At 46.9% G+C, this 20,378-nt stretch overlaps 1 protein-coding gene across 4 annotated transcripts; it reads right to left on the bottom strand.

Moving 5' to 3' along the window:
- Nucleotides 1-741: 741 nt before the first annotated feature.
- Ankrd35 (ankyrin repeat domain 35) lies at nt 742-18,385 on the bottom strand. Of its 4 annotated transcripts, none has more exons than XM_005413431.2 (16): nt 18,317-18,385; nt 18,000-18,124; nt 17,238-17,294; nt 12,103-12,233; nt 11,029-11,117; nt 10,603-10,667; nt 9,852-9,909; nt 9,605-9,675; nt 9,143-9,249; nt 8,391-8,575; nt 7,369-7,406; nt 5,204-7,198; nt 2,769-2,858; nt 2,457-2,522; nt 1,652-1,740; nt 742-956 (listed from the first exon to the last, which is right to left on the bottom strand). In XM_005413431.2, the coding sequence occupies exons 2-15, from the start codon at nt 18,036-18,038 to the stop codon at nt 1,678-1,680; spliced, it is 3,054 nt and encodes a 1,017-aa protein (XP_005413488.1). In that variant the 5' UTR covers nt 18,039-18,124; nt 18,317-18,385; the 3' UTR covers nt 742-956; nt 1,652-1,677. The 4 variants fall into 4 exon arrangements, with proteins under 4 accessions (XP_005413488.1, XP_005413489.1, XP_005413487.1 ...); XM_005413432.2 differs by having other exon boundaries at nt 18,313-18,383; XM_005413430.1 differs by having other exon boundaries at nt 18,288-18,325.
- Between the last annotated feature and the right edge of the window lie 1,993 nt (nt 18,386-20,378).

Below are 20,378 nucleotides of genomic sequence, written 5' to 3'. Positions count from 1 at the left end.
AGTAAAACTACTCTGTATAACACTGTCACGGTAGACACATGCCATTACACATTTGCCTAAATCCATGGAGTATACACACCAAGAGTGAACTCTAATGTGGGCTGTGGACTCTGGCCAATAACGATGGTCAATGTAGGTTCATCAGTGATAACAAATATAACATTCTGGTGAGGGATGTTGATAATGAGGGAGACTATGCATGTGTCAGAGCAGGAATGCATAGGAAACCACTGTACCTTTTGATCAGTTTTGCTGAGGACCTAGAAATTGTCTAAAATTTGTGGTATTAGGAATTGAACCCAGGGCTTTCACACTGAGCTACATCCTCAACCCCTTTTTGCCTCCCTCCCCCTTTTTAAAATTTTGAGCCAGGCATGGTGACACACACCTGTAATCCCAGCACTTGGGAGGTTTAGGAAAGAGGATTGCTGTGAGTTGCAGGCCAGCCTGGGCTACATAGTGAATTCAAGGCCAGGCTGAATAAGCAAGACTCTGTCTCAAAAAATAAATAATTTAATTAAATTTTGAGACAAGTTTTCACTGTGTCAATTAATTGTCAATGCTGGGTTTAAACTTGGGATCCTCCTGCCTCAGCCTCCCAGGGAGCTGGGATTATAGTTGTATGCTACCACACCCAGCTTAAAGTCTATATTTAAAAAAAAAAAAAATTCAAGTACAATGGAATACATAAGTTTCCTTCTCCACCCCACCCTTTTGATAGAGAAGAAAAAAACAAAACAATTACACCTAGCAACATCCTGCTTCCTGCTTTATTTTCCATGGAGGTGGTTTCCATCCACACCTCTGGTCTCATCCATGTTGATTCCAGGCTCTAAATTCTCAGGTCTTGGGTCCATTTGTCAGATGAAGCCCCACCTACACCCCCCTAGTGGCCAAACCCACCCACCCACCATAGCTTGATTGAGCCTCTGTAAACGAAGGATGGTCCTTATTCCCTGAAAGAAAAAATTCAAGAATGAAATGCACACGCTTCCATATGGTCGGTCTGCTCCTGCCCATGTCAGCATGCTACAAGAGACTCTCATCTTTCTGGACTATAGGAGTGGGGAGAAGACGGCAGGGTAGCTGCTCTTTGAATAAATAAAGAAGTGAGGGAGAAATGCTGGAATTTGTACAGCCCTGCCCTAGGGAATAGCTTTGTACCTCTAACCTGCTGTTGTGTGTGTGTGTTACTAGGGCTTGAACTCAGGGCCTTCACACTGAGCTATGCCCCCAACCCTTTTTATTTTTATTAAATTGCTAAATTACCAGGCTGGGCTTGCGCTTTGATCCTCCTCCCTCCCACCCCCTGCCCCCAAATGCTGGGATTATAGGCTGTGCCACCACACCAGGGCCTCACTCATCTATCACTGGCATCTCCCTACCCTCGATCTTAGGAGAGTCACGTAAGCCCTCTTTTCAGTCTCCATTCCATAGTCTTGCTCTACCCACTCATGGATTCCTGACTCTCCTGAGTGATTCTCCACGCTGTACATTCTTAGTTGACCTTAACAGAGGTGTTCTGTGTCCTACAGGACGCCCGGTGGGGTAAAAGGAGATTCCAGTGCCCTTCATGCACCTCTTGTCTCAAGTCCTTTCTCCAAGTTCCACCCCTCACTGCCCACAACTAACAGCTGAGAACTCTTGTTACCTCTGAGGACTCCCAGCAAGGCTGCCTCACTCCTCTTGCATGCTGAGGATTCGAAGTAGGATATTATACACTTCCTGCTCCATGTAGCCCTGTACGTGGCAGGAAAGACATAAAAAAAGATGTCATGGTTTGTGTCTCAATGTCCCCCCAAAGCCTCATGCAGCCATGGAGCAGGCTTCTAGAGTTTTTGATTGATCCAATGGTTCAATGCTGGGATAATGGATGTGAGTGCTACACCCGCCCTGGGGCCGGTAGGGTGCATAAAATATAAGGGAGGGCAAGAGCCTTGCTGTCTACTGCTCCTCCCTTTTTGCTCTTGTTTTTGCTGTGTTCTGCCACCATGAACTGTTGCCCTCTGCCATGTGCCTCCCCACCTTGGAGCCAGCTGAGTATGGACTGAAACCTCCACAAACTGTAAGCTAAAAAAACCCTACCTTCCTTAATTTTTGGCATCAGGTATTTTGTCCCAGCAACAAGAGAAAAGCAACCAAGACAGGAGATAAAGAATAGGAAATGGAAGAGACAGGTGCTGGAGAGGCTCTGTGATACAATGCTGTTACTGACTGTAATCCTTACTTATAACTCTAGTTTTAAAGCACTTAGCTTTTCCAGGGTTATTTCCCCATCCTCAAAGGAAGGTAATAATGCCTACTTTTTAGGGTTGCTGTGAGGGTTACAATTATGAATATGAAATAAGGTACCAGAGCCACAGCTGTTCTGTTTTTTAGGAAAGAAAAGAGATTCCAAATGCAACACACCCTACCCAGCTAGATGTCTTGCCACCCTCAAGCTCCCCCTTGCTCACCTGAGCAGCACTCAGTAGATGATTCCTATAGGCGGTGATGATCTCTTCATTGTTTTTCTGGGAATCCTGGGGAAGTGAACAACAATGGAGACTCACATGCCCACCCTCTCCCCATTCATGGCATGTGAAAAGCCGTAAAGCAAAGAGGTCTGCTCTACTAGGTGGCTCCCTTGGCCCATCACAGGCCCCACCCTGGCCCATCCTGGCCTGGCCTGGCCTCTGTACCTCCCAGAATGTCTCCCAAATGTCCATCACTTCCACTGTCCACCCTTTTCTCTAGCAGTATCCACTTCCCAGAAGGCCAAAACACACCTGCAGCTGCAGGGCAAGGCAAGCATTTTCTCCCCGAACTGATAGAACTTCTTCTGAAAGTTGCTCCAACTTCTTCAACAACTCCTTGATCTGAGGTCAAAAGGAGAGAAAGGGAACCAATGAGGCCCGGATCATCTGGCCCTCCAAACACCAGCCAGAGTCAAGTTCAGCTTCTTTTTGTTGGGTATTCAATACAAGCCAGACATTTTTATATACATTGCCCCATTTAATATTCAACACAGCCTTTCTTCTGAGAATTTAATACTTCTCTGAGGGAAGGATCATTATCCACGCTTAAAGATAAGGGGCCTTAATTTAGTAATTAGTCAGAATAATACAGGTAATAAGTGATGATAATAAGTGATGAAATTATGATTGCAGTCAAGATCTCCCTGATTCCATAGTCTATGCCAGCAGTGGCAAACCTATGGCACGCATGCTGTAGCCGGCTATTTGTTTTTTGTTTTGTTTTGTTTTGTTTTTTGTCTTTTTTGAGACAGGGTCTCGCTATGCAGTTCAGACTGGCCTTGAGCTCACTTTGTAGCCCAGGCTGGTCTCGAACTCGCAACGATCCTCCTGCCTCAGCCTCCAGAGTGCTGGGATTACGGGTGTGCACCACTACGCCCAGCTACGGCTATTTGTTATCACCAAAAACTCTAAAAGGTTTGCCATCACTGGTCTATGCTTTTAACTCAGTACTGGACCCTAACCCACTTCTAGCTGTTGACCATTGAGGAGGACAGAGATGAGTCCTAGTGGTTTACGAGGCAGAGGCACAAATGCAGTCAATGACAGTCAGCAGTAATATGAATGGCGCTGGTAGGAACAAAATAGCCACTTTTCTGAGAAAGAGCTCTGGTATTTCAGAACTCCTACTCATCAGATTTCAGGGCAAGATAGCCAAGGATGTTCTAGATGTACTTCACAGTCTATTTCCTAGCCACCATATGCTTCTCCAACTGGCCTTGAACTAGTTATCCTCCTGCCTCAGCCTCCTGAGTGCTGTGATTATAGGCATATGCCACATCAGGCTTCAATAGCTAGTTTTTATCAAGTGCTTACCATGTGTCAAAAATTGTTCTAATTTAATATCTAATGTAATTCTTGCAACTACCTTATTAATCTCATTGGAGATGTTGAATAACTTTCCTAAGATCCTAAGAGACAACTAGTAAAGTTGTTTGTTTTGGTTTGTCTTTTGAGTGCTATGGACTGAACCCAGGGCCTTATATATGCTAGGCAAGCACTCTACCACTGAGATATACCCTCAGCCTAAGTTTTATTTTATTTTATTTATATTTTTTGAGACAGGGTCTTGCTATGTAGACCAGGCTGACTTTGAACTATGTAGCCCAGGCTTACCTCAAACTCATAGGAATCCTCCTGCTTCCTGCCTCCTGCCTCAGCCTCTTGAGAGCTGGGATTACATATCCACTGGGATATGAGCCACTACACCCAGCTCTCAGCATAAATTTTAAAACTGAAATTCTAACCAGACAATCTCACATCCTTAACTACTATGCTATATTTTCTATTGCCATTTGTCTACTTTTATCTTCTCCTTCAGCAGAACACAAAATTCTTCCTTTCTTTAACCCCACTCCACCTAATTCCCATTTTGAATAACATTCTTTCTGTTTGTATGTACTCTATACTAGGTAAAATATGTTCTTTATATTTTAATTGCTTTAAATTTGATCATGCATTCACACTTATGCCTCAATTCACTTCACAAGTAGTTCTAAAACTGCTAAACTCATTTTTAAATTCTTTAGAATTTGTAAGATATCTCAGAGAAATTTGTAGACTCAACTCACTTTTAAAACAAGCATTAATTAACTCCAATATCTAAAGGTGATTTTCAAACTTTCTGTCTTTGCTTTGGTGTCCTCTTTGCTAACAGAACTCTGTTGTGGCTCCCGTTGTGAGGTGGGAGGGCAGAAGAGCAGGCGTAGCTTGGTCTGCTTAGCCCATTGGATCTTGAGTCACCTCCAAACTTCAGTAAAACACAACAACCCAGTATGCTGTCGGGCCTCTTCTCAGGCTAATACACCTGTGATCCCTGCGCTCAAAAATAAGGCAGGAGGATCACTGCGAGTTTGAGGCCAGCCTGGGCTACACAGTGAGACCCTGTCTTACTTCATGGTTAAGAAACCATGGCCATGGTGCTAGTGGGGTAGCCCTGAGCACACTGCTTCTGAACTCTGAGTCCAAGCCCAAGCTCTCATCTCTCTTCTCTTACTATCTTACCTTACCTCCCAACTCAACCCCAAGCCCCTCAGCTCCCACAGAGCACAGTGTAGTCCCTGCAAATGATTAATCTTCTGCTTGGGGCATAAATCCGACCAACTAAATGTTGTGAGATTCAGGTTAGCAAACTGCTAAACACAAAAACAACGTTTAGCGATACTTTCACGGCTGTCCTAGCCGCTCACCTTGGCCTCCTTGTCCCGACAAGCCTCGATGAGATGCTCCGTTTTCTCTTTCAGCAGCTCAGCTGTTTTCTCGAACTGCTCAGAGCGCCCACGGAGCTCGCTGGCCTGGCGCTCCTGCTCCGTGGCCAGGGCGGCCAGGTCCCCACTGCGGCGGCGCTCCTCTGCCGCGGCCTCCCGAAGCCGACCCATTTCTCGGCAGGCTGTGTTATACTTTTCCAGCACATCCTTTAGCTCCTGGCCCCAAGCCTGGGCCTGAGCCACCAGTGAACCTCGAGTTTTCTCGTGCTGTCGTAGGGTGGCGGCCTCCCGGGCTCTCAGCTCCGCCACTTCCTCTGTGGCTTGATAGAGCAGCTGCTTCAGCTTCGCGATCTCCTGGCTCTTCCCGCTCATCGTGGCCTGAACCACCCGAAGTTCTTCCTCTAATCTCCCCAGGTCTTGCTCCAGGGCTGCCACTTGCGGGGAAGCGGGGGCCTTGAAGAAGGCACCTGGCTCCCCACCTGGGACGAGGGATGCCCGCAGCCGCTGGTTTTCTTCCTCCAGCTGGGACAGCACCTTCTGGGCCTCGCGGTGCCTGTCCACCAGCGTGCTGATGCAGGTGTGCAGCTCCTCCAGGGGCTCCGCCGCTGTGCTCCAGGCACTGGCTTTGCCCACCACGTCTGGGGGAAGGCAGTCCCAGAGCCCCCGGAGGCCGCTGCTCTGGGAGGCCAGGCGCTTGCGCAGCTTCTCCGTGGCCTCCTTCTCCATGGCCAGTTCATCAGTCAGCAGCCCCACACTCTTCTGCAACTGCTGTAGCTGGACCTGTGCCTCGGGCTTGGGCACAAACTCCCTTTGAAGCCGCTGGCTCAGAGACTGCAGCTCCCCCTGCAACCGCTGCCGCTCCCGGCCTAACTCCCCCAACTCCTCCAGCAAGTTATTGTTGCTCAGTCTCAGTGCTGACACCTCCTTCTCCAGTTGTCCCTTTGCCAAGCCTCCTCCTGGGAGCTGTTCTCCAGGGGCCCCCAGAGGTTCTCCTCGGGTCCCACGGGCCCTCTTCTCCTTCTCACCATGCTCTTTGTTGCACCCCAGGGCTGCCTTTGGGACTCCTGCCCTGGACTCCTGGCCAGGGACCTCAGGCTTCGCCTGCAGTCCCGCCTTTGCCCGATCCAGCCTCACTAGCACCTGCTCCAACCGGGCTTCCATTTTCTCCCAGGCAGCTGCGGCAGCCTCAGCCTGAGGAGTCCCCAGGGCTCCCTCCAGGACTGGTCTTGACAAAACCCCTCGAGCAGCATCCTTTTCTCGCCACACTGCAGCCAGTTCCTCCCTTAGTTGTAGCAGGAGCTGGTTCATGGCTGCTGTGCCCACTGGTTCAGCCGCTGTGTCTGTTGTTTCAACCCCTGAGGCCTGGGGCCTCTCTTTCTGGTCAGCAGGCTGCTGGCCAGTCTGATTGGGAACAAGGGTCTGTGCCCCACTTGTCAGTCGCTGCCCTGTGGCCTTTCTGGTAACCTCAGACCCTGGGCTCTGGGGTGGCCCCTGTTCTTCTGGTTGGGACTTTCCATGGACTTCATGCTGCATCTCTCCTGCGGCTGACTCCTCAACCCTCTTGGCCTCTTGGCTGACTACAGCTGCTGCCTGCTGCTGCTTCTTTAGCTCTCGTATACGCTCAGCCAGCAGGTCCAGGGGGCAACCTTGCTCCATGCCATCTCCTCCAGGCCGGGGTCTAGAACCCTGCCCTCCTGGAGCTCTAGACTCTTGGGATAGGAGGAGCCCTAGCTCCTGCACCTGCTCTTGAATCTGGTTCTCCAGACCCAAGTAGGCCGCAGCCTGTGCCTTACACTCTTCTGTCTTTCGAACTAGCTCCTGTTCCAACTGAGAGACTTTCTTCTGCTCTTCTTCATACTTCCACTTCCACTCTTCTGAGCATGGGTCTTCATCCTCCTCTTCCTCCTGCTCCTCCTCAGGCTCTGCTCTCCATGGGCTCTTAGGTGGAGAACCCACATGGGGCTCAGATGGAGAGGCCTATGGTGACATAAACAGAACAGTAGAGTAAGGCGATACTACTAACCTAGCATCAGAGGGCCTTTCTTCTTGTAGAATGTTTTGATGCCCCAAGAACTAGTAGGAGATGGTTCCAGTGAATTAGCCTGGGGTGAATCAGAAGCAAAAGAGGGAGACACTTAGTTTTTTACCTGGGATGCAAGATCTGGATGTTGAACCAGCCTCTGACCTATAAGAAAGGACATGGGCAAATGAGAAGACAGGTTGCATATACTTCTAGCCCATGCACTACCTCCAGACTTTCTCTGAGAGGAGTGGTTCCACAGCATGATGACTTCACCATACATCTTCCTTGTGCCAGGAGCCACACTTATTCAATAAACCCCTGGCTATACAGCAACACTAGTGTCCTAGTCTGTCCACCCTTTCATTTTGTTCATTATGCATTTATTGGTCACTGTTCCAAGCACTAGAACTTCCACAGTGAATAAAACAGAAATGGCCTCTCAGGCTGGGGGGCTTCCGGTCTAGTAAGGAAGAGAGATTGGCCTACAAATGATATACAATTATGACACATAAATTCTGACAATAACACTGGCCAGAGTTACCCTCAGTGAGAGACAAGGTTGCATAAGGAATTTTGTGACTATGCTTTGGGAATCTGAGGTCATCTCATAGTAGCAAGAATAAATAAACTCAACTAAGGTGACAATTATTTGTCCCATGGGTTACTTCATGGGAACAAATGGAATACTAGTTTTTGTTTTTTGTTTGTTTTGGCATTACTAGGAACTTAACTCAAGGCTTCCCATAAACCAGACAGGCACATCCCAGCCCATTTTATTTTATTTTACACGATTTTCTTTTTTTTTTATTTTTTGTACTGGGGACTGAACTTAGGGCCTTCACACTATGCTACACCCCTAGCCCTTTTTTTTTTTTTTTTCTATTTTTTATTTTGATACTGGTTCTAACTAAGTCACTATGTTGCCCAGGCTGAGCTAAAACTTGGGATCCTCCTGCCTCAACCTCAGAATACTGAGATTACAGGCATGCATCATCACACCTAATTCTTTTTTATTTTGACACAAGTTACCCAGACTGGACTCAAACTTGTAATCCTTCTGTTTCAGTGTCCTGAGTGGGTATGAAGGAAGCTTTTTTAATTCTTTGGTTATTGAGGAGAATCTTGAAATTACAAAAGAGCTTTTACCTCCTCGCAGCCGCCGGTTCAGGGCCTGCCGCAGCAATCTCCACAGTGCTTTGTCTTGTGTACGCAGAGCATAATGCAGAGCATCGTGACCCCTGCTGTCCACTGCCCCCGCATCTGCACCATGGCTCAGGAGTAGTTCAGCCACCTCTGCACTGCCTTTCTCACAGGCCAGAATCAGAGCTGACCTGTGGATAGAGACAAACCTGAGCATAGGCCTTCTTCATGGAATCCAGGAATTCTGGTTGCAGAAATTCTACTCAGGAGGTAATATCTTACTCAGTGGAATGAGGACAACAGACCAACACTGGCCAATGACAAAGCAGTGGACCAAACCAGAACTTTTTAAACCTCATTGTTTGGAGCTGCTGCAGCAGAAAGCAGAGGAACAATCAAAAGGGCTCCATTTTTTAATCTGCTGCATATAACATCAAGGTTCTACATATATTTTTATTGGGAAAAAGGATCTCATTGTTTAGAGGATAGGTTGAAAACCTGTATATTAAGCCAATGGCTCCAGAAGTATCCATTGCCCTTTTGGGGTCATGTATGCTAGAAAGATGACCCTAGTAGCAGACAGAGCCCTTCTGAAATATCGCTGGGAAAGGAAGAAGGTTTCTAAGAACACAGAGACCAGCTTGCTCTCTTCTTCAACACACACACACACACACACACACACACACAGGCCATGCACTGGCTCATTTGTACGTCAGTCAGTGTCTGGAAATTCGGGTGGGAAGATGGGGAGGGCTCACTTGTCATCCTTGTCTGAGACATTAACTCGGGCACCTCTCTGTAGCAGCTGTGAGCAGATAGCTGCATGACCACCCAGCGACGCAATCATCAGGGGTGTACGTCCATCCTGCACAGATTGTGGGAAGGGGATTTATGAGGATCCAGGAAAAACCAGGAACTTGACACAACTCTACCAATGCACCTCTCCACACCCTTTCGAGAAAAAGGAAGGAGGACCCATTTCTTAGAGCTAAATAATTCCTTTTGGAAGATTAGAAGCTCTCTGGGGCCAGGGAAGATTAGAAGCTCTCCAAAAAATAAGGTTTAACTTCTCTGGGAGGAAGAGGAAGAAGGGTGGAAGGAGAAAGAATGGGAGAATAGTATTGCACAACCTCAGGTCTAGGAATTTAGCCAATCAAACCCAAGAGATCAGTTAACTGCCCCCCTATAGGGCAGTGCCCGTCTGACCATCTGCTACTCACATTATCCAACACGTCCAGAAAAGCTTCATGGTCACAGAGCAGGAGCACACTTGAGGCACAGCCAGAAGAGGCTGGGAAGGGTTGAAAGGTGGTTGGGTTAGGGGAAAGTATAAAACACACTTGCTCAGATTATGGCCTGGCACCTTCTCTGACCATTTCAGCAGGTGGCCCTGGCTGCCCCTCCCGCCTCCCCCTTTCCCACCCTGGCGTCCCTGCAGCCCTGCTCTCACCAGTCCCTGGCACACACCTGCCCAGTGCAGTGGACTGCGGTTTTCTGCATCCACAGCATCTTCATTAGCACCATGCTGCAAATAGTCACAAAGGGAGGCAGCATGAAGCTTGGCAGTAACATCCTATCTCATGCTCCTAGTCAGGCCACCAACTTCCATGGTAACATGGGGATGAATAGGACAGCAGTGGTTCTAGGGGAGGCCAACTACTCCACAAACCCAGTCCATTCCCTACAGAAGATAGACAACCTTGACTTTCATTCCTAAGAAAAACCAGACGATAGGAAATAAACATGTTAAGGAAAATGACACTGGACTCCATGGCTGGTACTTTACAATGATAGTGAGATTTGGAAAGAGTCAGGAAGAATGAAAGTAAGACAGCCACATGCTCGATGGCCTATTGAGGTAACTGCGTTTTATACTTTAGGGACTTCTTTATAATTTGTCCACATCATTTTATTTCTGTTTATGATACTTGACTATAAACTCCTCAAAACAGACAGTAGGGCTTTGGTTTAATTTAAACCCCTCTGCCCTCCTCCTACCTGCCCGCCATTGTAACAGTCTCTGCCAATGGCAAAAACCAATGGTCCCTGGCAGTTCTGCTTTCTGACTACCTTCAAGGGCAGTATTAAACATGATGTCTGTTACTGGGGACGAAAGGGTACATTTGGCTAATTATTGCTTGTAACGATAATTCAAAGCTAGGAGAGTCTGAGCCCACTTCTGCCCTTTACAGGAGTGGTATCAAGGGGCTGCTCTTACCTGCAGCAGCACCTTGACACACTGCGGCTGACAAGAGATGGTGGCCAAATGCAGGGCAGTGCTTCCTGGAAAGAGAAAGAGGAGAGAAGAAGGGTGGGTGGCCCCAAGCATGCCAATGACTCACAGGGAGACAAGGCAAGAGACGCACAGATAATCAGAGGGAGATCAAAGAGAAAAGTGCTCAGCCACACAGGGCCAGAAATTCCTGTTCCCCAAGCATCTGATACCTGTGGTGAAGGTGAGAATGGGGGTGAGGTGTGCCCAGCTTGCAGGGGAGAAAGCCTGGAGAGGAATGCTTGGCCAGGACTTACTGAGGAGAAAAGCAAGTGTCCATACTTGTAACCTCCAGCAAGGCCCAGCACGGGCCCCCGCTGCTGCTGTAAAGGCACAACAGGCAGCAGAGGTCAAGAACTCAGTGTAACTTACCATCCTCATTCTTGCTGTTGATGTCAGCCCCATTTGCAAGCAGTATACTCAGACACTCTGTCAGGCCTTTGGAGGCTGCCAGATGAAACCTGCCAGGGTTAAAGTTGAGAGGCAGAAAGATAAACAGACCAGGAGATGAACAGAAGGAGCATCTTAACAAGCACTGTTTGCTTATTATGCTCCCTACTCCACAGCCATTCCCTAAAGCAGACAGGAAAATTCCCCAGCCTGACTTCCTGAGAAAGAGACTGCCATGTGGCCTAGCTAGAGGAAGCTAGAAATAAGAGCTATAGATTTCAAGGGATTTCAGACGATTGCAAGGGTATCCAGGGGATACTAATTACCTATCTCAGAGCGCAGAACCCTTGGTGGAACACGAAGTGCCACAGAAAGAGTTAGCCAGAATAGAGCAGAGGGCTATGCGTTTGAAAGCTGATTTGGGCAGCGACAAGGGACAATATATTTTTATTGCTGTTTTAATCACTCCCTCTAGCCCTGTGACTCCCATGGCTACCACTTCATTCTTAATTTCTCAAACATACACACCCTCCTACTTGTGCAATGAAGAAACTAGTGCATCCGTCTGCTGTTTGTTTAATGAGCTGTACTTTCTTCTCAAGTCAATGCTATGATCCAAATATATTAATATGCATGAATGAAAAATACCACATTGAAACCCAATACATTGTAAAATTAACAGGTACTAGGTAAAATACATTTTAAAAAATCAATGTGAATTGTAAAGTGGAGAGAGCTCAGGAATGTCTTCTTCCCTCACTTTGTGCTGTACTTGACAGATGGCAAAAGTTTATTAATAAGCTTGCTGTGTAAGACACCAAAAGAGAGCTGGGTGTCATGCACACACCTGTAATCCCAGCACCCTGGGAGGCTGAGGCAGGAAGATCATGAGTTTGAACCTCACCTTCACAAGTTAGTGACTCAGAGGGACCCTATCTCAAAAAGGAAAAAAAAAAAAAAGAGAACAAAGAGGGCTCATTTCCTGGTCCTACATCATAATGGAGTTTAGAGCTTTCAAAAGGAACACATACCAGGGGTGGGGTCAGGAAGACTTACGGGGACTGGCCATTTGAGTCTAGCTTGGTGGGTCGGGCAGACTTCCTAGAGGCCAGGGCAGCCACGCGTCCCACGTCCCCCTTCTGCACTGCCTCCAGCAGCTTCTGATCATGACGATTCCATCTCTCCACCTGGTCCGGAGCCACAAATTGTGTGAACATGGAGGATGAGAATGGTGTGGAGAAAGCAAAGGAGGACGTAATTAGATACCAAGCAAGGGGAGAAAGGAGATGTGCCTGTTTCACAAGGCACCAAGCGTAGATCATTTGGTCCTTGGGTAAGCAAGCTAGTATTAACCAGCTCACATGCCACCATCAGCCAGGTATGCTGGTACATGCCTGTAATACCAGCACTTGGGAGCCTGAGGCAGGAGCATCCCTACAGGTTTGAGGCCAGCCTGGGCTACATAGTGAGACCCTGTATCTAAAAAAAATATATGACTCTGGTTTCTTTTCAGATCGTATAAATCTTTTGCCTTTTAAAAAATATATATGCCACCATCAACTACTACTGGTTACTGCCAGCCCTGGACATAAAGGTGTCTGGACACCAAATTAAAATGTATGCATGTTGAATATACAGTATTTCAGGCATATTTTATCATTGTTATGATTATTGTTTTGTTAGGGGCCCCAAACTGACAAAAACCAGAGGAACAATTCTTTTTCCTTTTGTTCTCTAGGTCTTGCTGAAGCAAAATGCACCAACCTGAGCACTCCTGATTGGGCTCACATGAACTACCACCTGCCCCTGCTGCTCTACTTTTTGTCCATAGTTGTTAGTAACTCAAGGCACCTAGCTTCAGGTCACAGGTAGGAGCCCCAGTACCTAACCATTCCACCTCTATCTACTGGCTTTTGCCTCTAAAACTGAGAGGGGAATCCAAGAGTTTCTTTTTCCCTATATTATATCTATCTATGCCCTTTGGCTAGTCTCTCCCCTCCATGGAAACAACCACCAAAAGAGCAAAGATGGGTCCCTACCTATGTTTGAAGAGGTAGTAAGAGGAAGAGGCAGAAGAGGACTCCCCGTCTCCTCCCTCTCCTCCCTTCTAGTTTCCCTGGCAGGGAGCAGCTGTTCCAGACAACAGCCACACCTGGGCATACATTGTTCTATCACTTTAGTTGAGTTTTTCGGGTGGAGGAGTAATTACAATAATTGAACTATTACAAGGCATGAAAAAGAGTGCTCTGTAAAAACACCCAGGATTTAAAAAATAAAAACAGAAACAAACACCCAGGATTGAAAGTACAGAAAACCTGGTGGTCACAGAGGGGAAAAAAAGAATGGATGAATGCAAGTATCTTTGGGATGGCATAGTTTCTCAGCTGGACTGAGTTTGAGACCCGGTTTAGCTATAGTCTCAGCTGTGTGTCCTACAGCAAGCCATTAAACACCTCTAACTTGTTTCCTCATCTCTAAAGTGTGAGTAATAATAACTATCTCATCACATTATGAGTATTAAATAAATAAATGTCTATAAAATCTCTTTGTAAATTGTAAGGTCATAGAAATGTATGGCATCCTTGTAACAATACAGGAAGTAGTGAAAAATTAGTGGTGACACATTATGTTTTATGAGGTATAATCTCAACTAGAAAGAGGTTATAGGAGGAGATGAAGAAAAATGGGGTTTGTGGAAGCCTAATAATTCATGTTAAAATACTGTTTATACAGCCAGGGCAAATTATTAATTGATAATAGGAAAGATTTAAATGCCCCAAATGTGAAGTTATCTAGAGCAGATAGATGCTGAGGTTAAACTCCTGTACAGCACTTATAATTCCTCATGGTCTTTCAAGCACTACTTCTATTAGACTTTTAATATCCCTGGAAAATAGTTAGGGCTGATATTATTTTATCTCTTTGATGGAAGAAGAAATGGAAGCACACTGAAGTTACATAACTGTCTAGATCACATAAGAGTGGTAATACTGGGATTAGAACCCAGACGACCTGATCCCCAGTCCTAATTCTCACACCAGACCACACTACTACAAAGCTATAGAAAAACGTATACTTATTTCCAGATAAACAGTCTCAGACTGCCTCTAGGCCAAAGCCACCCACCATCAGACTCTATGCCTTGCATGGCAAAGAGTCTCCAAACAGGATAATTCTCAAAGGACAAAATAAGCAAAAGACTCCTCCATTTACTCACAGACTCTGTCACGTAAGAACACATTTTCCAATGTCCCTTGGGAACCAGATCTCCCATTAGAAAAGAACGAACTGGAATTCTGTTTCCACCACACAGCACTGCCATTGGCTGACGTCAGTCTAAAGTTCTCCATTTAAAACCTTGATTCTAGCTGGGTATGGTGGTGCATGCCTGTAACCTCAGCACTCTGGGAGGCTGAGCAAAGGGATTGCAAGTTGGAGCCCATTTTGAGTAATTTAGTGAGACTCTGACTCAAAAAGTAGAAAAAGAGCTGGAGATATAGCTCCAAGGGAGGCCCTGGGTTCAATCTTTAAGTACTCCAAAAACTGCAATGACAAGAAAATCTTTATTCTAACACTTTCTGCCTTTGTGAATATTAAGCATATAAAAACTTTTTTAGAATCTCAGTTTCCTAATGATACAACAATATATAAAGCATCTATCCCTGTACCAGTAACATAGTAGCTACATAATAAATCTTAGTTCCAACCTCCATCCTTCCAGGCTTTGCTGGGCACACTTTGGATATTCCTAGGCTCAAAATTCCCCAGCTAGGAGCAAGAGGAAGAGATCCTGCTCATATCAGTGTACGAGTAACAGGCTGTTTAGATAGTAAAGGTGCTTTTAGCAGTGTGGATGCATTTCCTTACTGCTAGATAGTTCTAAATCACCCAATTTACTCCCTATAATCCCATCATCTGAAGAAGAGTTTAGAATGAGTGGAACTTCTTCATGACAAAACCTCTAAAGGGCTGAACAAGAACAAGAATGATGCTTCCAAATCCCAAGATCCACAGAAGCACACACCTGTCAAATTCCAGCTACTTTGGAAGCAGGAGGACCAAAAGTTAGAGGTCAGCCTGGGCAATTTAGTGAGATCTTTTTCATCTCAAAGAAAAAAATAAATGAAAAGGGCTTGGGATGTAACTCAGTGGTAGAGCATCTGCCTACCCATCTAGCTTTGGGTCCAATCTCAAATTACAAAAAAAAAAAAAAAAAATCAAGCCTATTTTTCAATTTAGCACCTTGGGAAGCAAATATTGGATTACTGTCACAACTCCATGGGAGTAATCACCAAATTAATCAGAAGACTCAACAACAAGGATAAAGCTTTGTTATTTCTAGGGATGAGATTAAGGGGCCTTTGTAGAAGTAATTATACCTTCTCCAAGCTCTGCTGCATACCTACAAGCACACCAACAGGTAGTGAGAGAGCATGGCCAGTGCTGCAGAACAGCTGAATGGGAATAGAAAGCCTGCCCTGGAGGAACAAGGACCTGACTCTGAACGTTTCAAATGCAATCTCTCTGCACATCTCTCTACACTGATCCAGTACTAAGAGTCTAAAGCCATTTTTCTAGGGGCTGGGGATATATCTCAGTGGCACAATGCCTGCCTGCCTGCCTGCCAAGCACAAGGTCCTGAGTTCAAATCCCAGTACTCCCCCCAGCTTATATACATATATATATAAGCTATTTGTCTAGTCTGTTTCTGCTTTTGATCTAAGTCTAATAGGCTCATGTGTAAAACATTCTGAAAAGTATCTGTCTTCTACTTGACAAAAAATAAGATTGTAGGAAATGGGATTTGTATGCTTGTTGATATTCCTGTATAAGGGATAACAGAGACAGGTGTGAAAGCATCACTGATCTTTCAGCCCTTACTTTCGTCTGAGGGCACTGGAGTCTGGCCCCAGCCTCAAGGGTGTGAACAAGAATGGGGAGAGGCCATCTCCCAACATGACTAGGAAGACATGGCCAGTAAGACTGTCACATCATTTCTCTGAAAAATCAATCCAATGTGTTAGCTCTCCAAAGTAGCAGGGAAAATTAGCACAGGAGGAATGGGCAAGTTTCAGGAGGCAAAAACTTGCAGCTGAAACTGACTTATTTTTAAGCTTTACACAAGCCTAGTCTGAGAAAAGTTATCTTTCTACTATATAATTATAAATCTACCCAATTTTATTTCTTTTACTGCCAATGTACTAAGATCTTGTTATACCAAGAAGAGTTTAGAATGGGTGGACATTACTGATGACCAGGCCCTGGGAGAGAAAATCAAGAAGGACAGAGGGATGGTGACAAATCCTAAGATCCAGCCCATTGCTCATTCAAACACCTTCAAAAAGAGGCACTGCCCAAGGATGAGAGAATCAGGGAGAATGAAGTAGTTCTCCATTCCTAAGGAGGCAGGCTCCATAAACCTGAAAGGCAGGACAATGCTGAAGATTTTCAGTGTCTAAGGAAGAATTCATACAAATAAGAAAGTCATTCTGAGTTAAGACGGTGCCCGGGTAGCCTCCGTTTCTCGTGCCTGTAATAGTAAATGCCTTTTGAGGGGTTGATCAGCGTGTGGGGAAACTAAGGAGAGAGACAAATGTAAATGGGACAAGGACAGGCCTCAACAGAGTTCCTGCTCTTGCCTCATAGCTTTCCTGCAGGTTTCTGTGGCCTGCGCATGCAGAATGAACTAACTGAACATTCTCATATTCACTTATACATGATACCACTAAGCTGAGTTAGCTAAGCAATATTACTACAGATAGCTGGCTAGTTCATTTCTAAATGATCCATAATCCAAATCTCCATAGAAAATTCCATCCCCAGATAGGAGGTCTCTCTGTAAGAAATTTTTGGAGAAGGAAAAACTATATACCTTCTCTACACCACCACGACCTGTAATTTCTGTAATTTTTCTTGTGTTTTCTTCAGGGAAAACATGAAGAATACAGTGACTTCTGCAGGGGACTCTCATGATTAAGTCCACTCTATCCTCCTCTCACCATTACTTTCACCATTACTTTCCTAAAACTCAAGCAAAGGAAACAGAATACATGTCCTAAACAACTGGGTGAGGGTCAGGCTGAAGGAAAACCCTGGAGAGAAACAGACACAAAGTCTTGACTGGCCCAAGAACCAGTCTGATGACCAGATACTGCAGTGAACTGGCAGGGTGGATTCTGCAGGCAACTCACCCAGTCCGTTGGCAGGCAACCACACGTCCTCTGGCAGTGCTTGTCAGGCTGGCTAGACTGCAAGATTAACCCACAGTAAGCAGGCGCAAGGAGGTCCAGCAAAAGGAAGCGAAGTGGGCTTGGGTGGCCAAAGTGGGCCGAGATTGGAGAGAACACAAGGATGCTGCTGAGTGGAGAGAGGTTGGAGTGGTGCCTGAGGTTCAGTGGCGCTTGCTGAGAACGGGAGTGGAAGTGGCACGGGCTGGGGTGGAGGCAAGGACAGAGGGGGCTGTGTATGTAGACAGGGGAGGCACAGAGCTGGGATTACTTGGGATGACAGGAAACAGTGAGGATGGGGCCACAGGGCAGGGCTGAAAAATGTAGCTTGGGGCAGGAATTGTGGGGAGCAGTAGAGTGGAGCCAGGGGCTGGGCAGGGGCAGATGCTTGTAGGCGGTTCGGCTTGGGGAGACACAGCAGTAGAGAAGAGGGCTTTGGGAAGGAGATAGGGTTCAGAAAACATACTAGAAGTTAGGAGTGCAAGGCCAAGAGAAAAGATCATGGAGAGGGTAGAAGTTAGGGAGGTAGGCAAATCAAGCTGGGGGACAGGTTATGGGTGACACCACTAAGTTAAGTTAGCAGTGCTGGCAGGCTGCATTGCGGGAGCGGAAGCTCTGGGAAGACCAATGAAGAGATGAGGCGCTGGTGCCTGGATTGGGACTTTGGGCTCTGTCAACAAAGGGCCTGGACCCCCAGCCCCATTCTCCCACACATTTGGCACCTACCGCCACTTGTGAACTGGAGCAGGAGAAGAAGCGCTTCATGGCCGGGGCCGGGGCCGGGGCCGGGGCCACTGGGGGACGGGGACGCGCGGAGCCAGGCCACAAGTTCCCAAGCCCACCGAACTCGGCTGCGGTTGTGCAAGAAACAGCTGTCAAACCCAGAGGGCCCCGCCCCGGCCCCGCCCCCGACCAGCCCCACTCAATCAGAGGCGAGAACCCGGGGACCGGGCTTAGAGCTCCGCCCCTCGCCCGACCCCATCCCGCCCCTGCAGAGAAGAAAACCCGCAGTACCGCTGCGACGCCGCCAACTGCTCACCTACCGGTCCAGCCTCCTCCAACCGAGAAGGAACCCCGGGGGGCAACGGCAGTAACACCTCGCTGGCCCCGCCCCCGCCGGTGGGAATGCGACTCCGCCCCCGGCCCCGCCCCGCCCCGGCCCCGCCCCAGTCCCCCTTGGGCACTGCTGGAAGCCGAGGGGCCGGGCTGCTCTGGAGGGCTTCGGTCTTACCAGCTCCTTTTACCATTGAAGACGGCGCTTTATTATATCCAGACACATCTGACCAGTTACCTCGGCTTCTTCTCCCGTCCTCCAGCCTCTCGCCAAAAACCCAGGGACAAAAGAGAATTTAAAGAGAAGAGTTTGGAAACTCGAGGAGAGTGTAGCCCTAAGCAAGGACCTGAGCAGGAAAACGTGTGGCCCCCTGTAACCTGAGGACAAAAACCTGAGGGAAGGGTTAATTTCTTAACGAAACTTGGAGTTGGAAAAGGGAAAGGAGAGCTGGGCGCTGTGGCACACAACTGTAATCCCAGCATGCGGGAGGCTGAAGCAGGATGATTGCCACGAATTTGAGACCAGCCAAGGGTACAAAATGAGTTCAAGGCCAGCCTGAACTACCGAGCAACATCCTGTCTCAAAATTTAAAAAAAAAAAAAAGCCGGGCGTGTGTGGCTCACGCCTGTAATCAATCCCACAATCCCAGCAATTTGAGAGGCCGAGACAGGAGGCTTACAAATTTCAAGCCGGCCTGGGCAATTTAGCAAGACTCTAAAAGTCCATTGTTCAATTGATCGCTCAGTGAACGAGAGCTTGGGATGTAGCTCAACACACCTTGTGGTTCAACCCTCAATTGGGGGAGGGTGTAGAAAAAACCAAATACTATCTTCCCTAGTTTCTCTACCTTTTCAGTTCGGATTCTCAGTAATTCGCGCTTAAACTGCTGCAGCCACTTGGTCTTCCCATCCCTCCTTTTTCTGTGCAGCCCCAGTAGTCTGTTAACATGCACCTGAAAACCTACAGGATGAAGCCCAGAGTTCTTTTTTGTTTTTTTCTTCCAGTACCAGGAATACAAACTCACGACCTTGCGCTTGCCAGGCAGGCGCTGTGCCACTGAGCCGAATCTCCAGCCCCTGATTCCCACTGTTCTTAAGGTGACTAAAAGGCTCTTCAGGAGCTGGTCCCTGCCTTCTTTCAGTCTCACCTCTAGTTACATTCACAAAAGAGCCCAAGATCAAACTGCTGTAATTACTACAATTTCCTTTGCAACTGGTGATTAATCCTCCCTGGAATGCCTCCTCTCATACGTGTTGGGGCACCAAGAAAGTTTTTGTTTGTTTGTTCTGTAAAATTTTCCTTTAAAACCCTGCCACTCTGCCCCCCAAAAGGGTACATTCTGTACCCTTGCACATACCCTAGTATTTACTGGTATATTATATAGCAACCATCTCTTTATATTAGTCATTATTTCTTTATTGTTTCTTCTTCTAGTCTGGACTCTTTGGTGCTAGCAGTTATATTTTATATTCTCATTTCTTGCAAATGTTAGGTGCTTAACGTTGAAGGAAGGAAGGAAGGCAGGAAGGCAGGCAGGCAGGAAGGAAGGAAGAACAGAAGGAAGGAAGGAAGGAAAGGAAGGAGCAAGCAAAGAAGCAATAAGAAGAAAGGAACACTCTCTTTTATGGGGAGAACCTGTTGTTTATTGCTTCTCAAACTGGTATTGTTCCAAAGGAAAGGACAACAAGCTTATTGAGGAATAGACTGGGGTTGGAAAAAGCCCTACTCAGGGGCTAACGATGGACAGGAGACAGATCTCCAGATGGAGAAAAAAATTAGTCACATGAGTGAAGAAGTAGATGAACCAGTCCTTAAAAGAAACCTCCTCCCTTTGGAGGTTCACTGGGAGTGATGAAGTGAGGGAAGTCTATCAACAAAAGCAAATCCTCCATTCCAGCTCCAGGCACAGTATGCTCTACAAGGTTGATCAAGTTATAGTCTACATGAAGTTCAGGGAGGGGCTACACAGACACTTTCCTGTCACAGAACAACTCAACTAGCTTGATGCAGAATGCTATCTCTGCGTGGAGGCTCATTGGGCATTCGAGGCC

This window comes from Chinchilla lanigera, unplaced genomic scaffold (assembly GCF_000276665.1).
Source record: "Chinchilla lanigera isolate Chin_1 unplaced genomic scaffold, ChiLan1.0 scaffold00167, whole genome shotgun sequence".
NCBI lineage: Eukaryota > Metazoa > Chordata > Mammalia > Rodentia > Chinchillidae > Chinchilla > Chinchilla lanigera.
The sequence above is the reverse complement of the archived record's forward strand: the minus strand, read 5'-3'. Positions and strand labels throughout refer to the sequence as shown.

Bases quoted from the DNA above. Each gene is read 5' to 3' on its own strand.
- Ankrd35 (XM_005413431.2), bottom strand. From the start codon at position 18,038: ATGAAGCGCTTCTTCTCCTGCTCCAGTTCACAAGTGGCG. The intron at 9,250-9,604 runs GTGAGTAGCAGA...CAATCTGTGCAG, and splicing joins TTCTGGACGTGTTGGATAAT to GATGGACGTACACCCCTGAT. The intron at 2,859-5,203 runs GTGAGCGGCTAG...TTTTGACCTCAG, and splicing joins GTCGGGACAAGGAGGCCAAG to ATCAAGGAGTTGTTGAAGAA.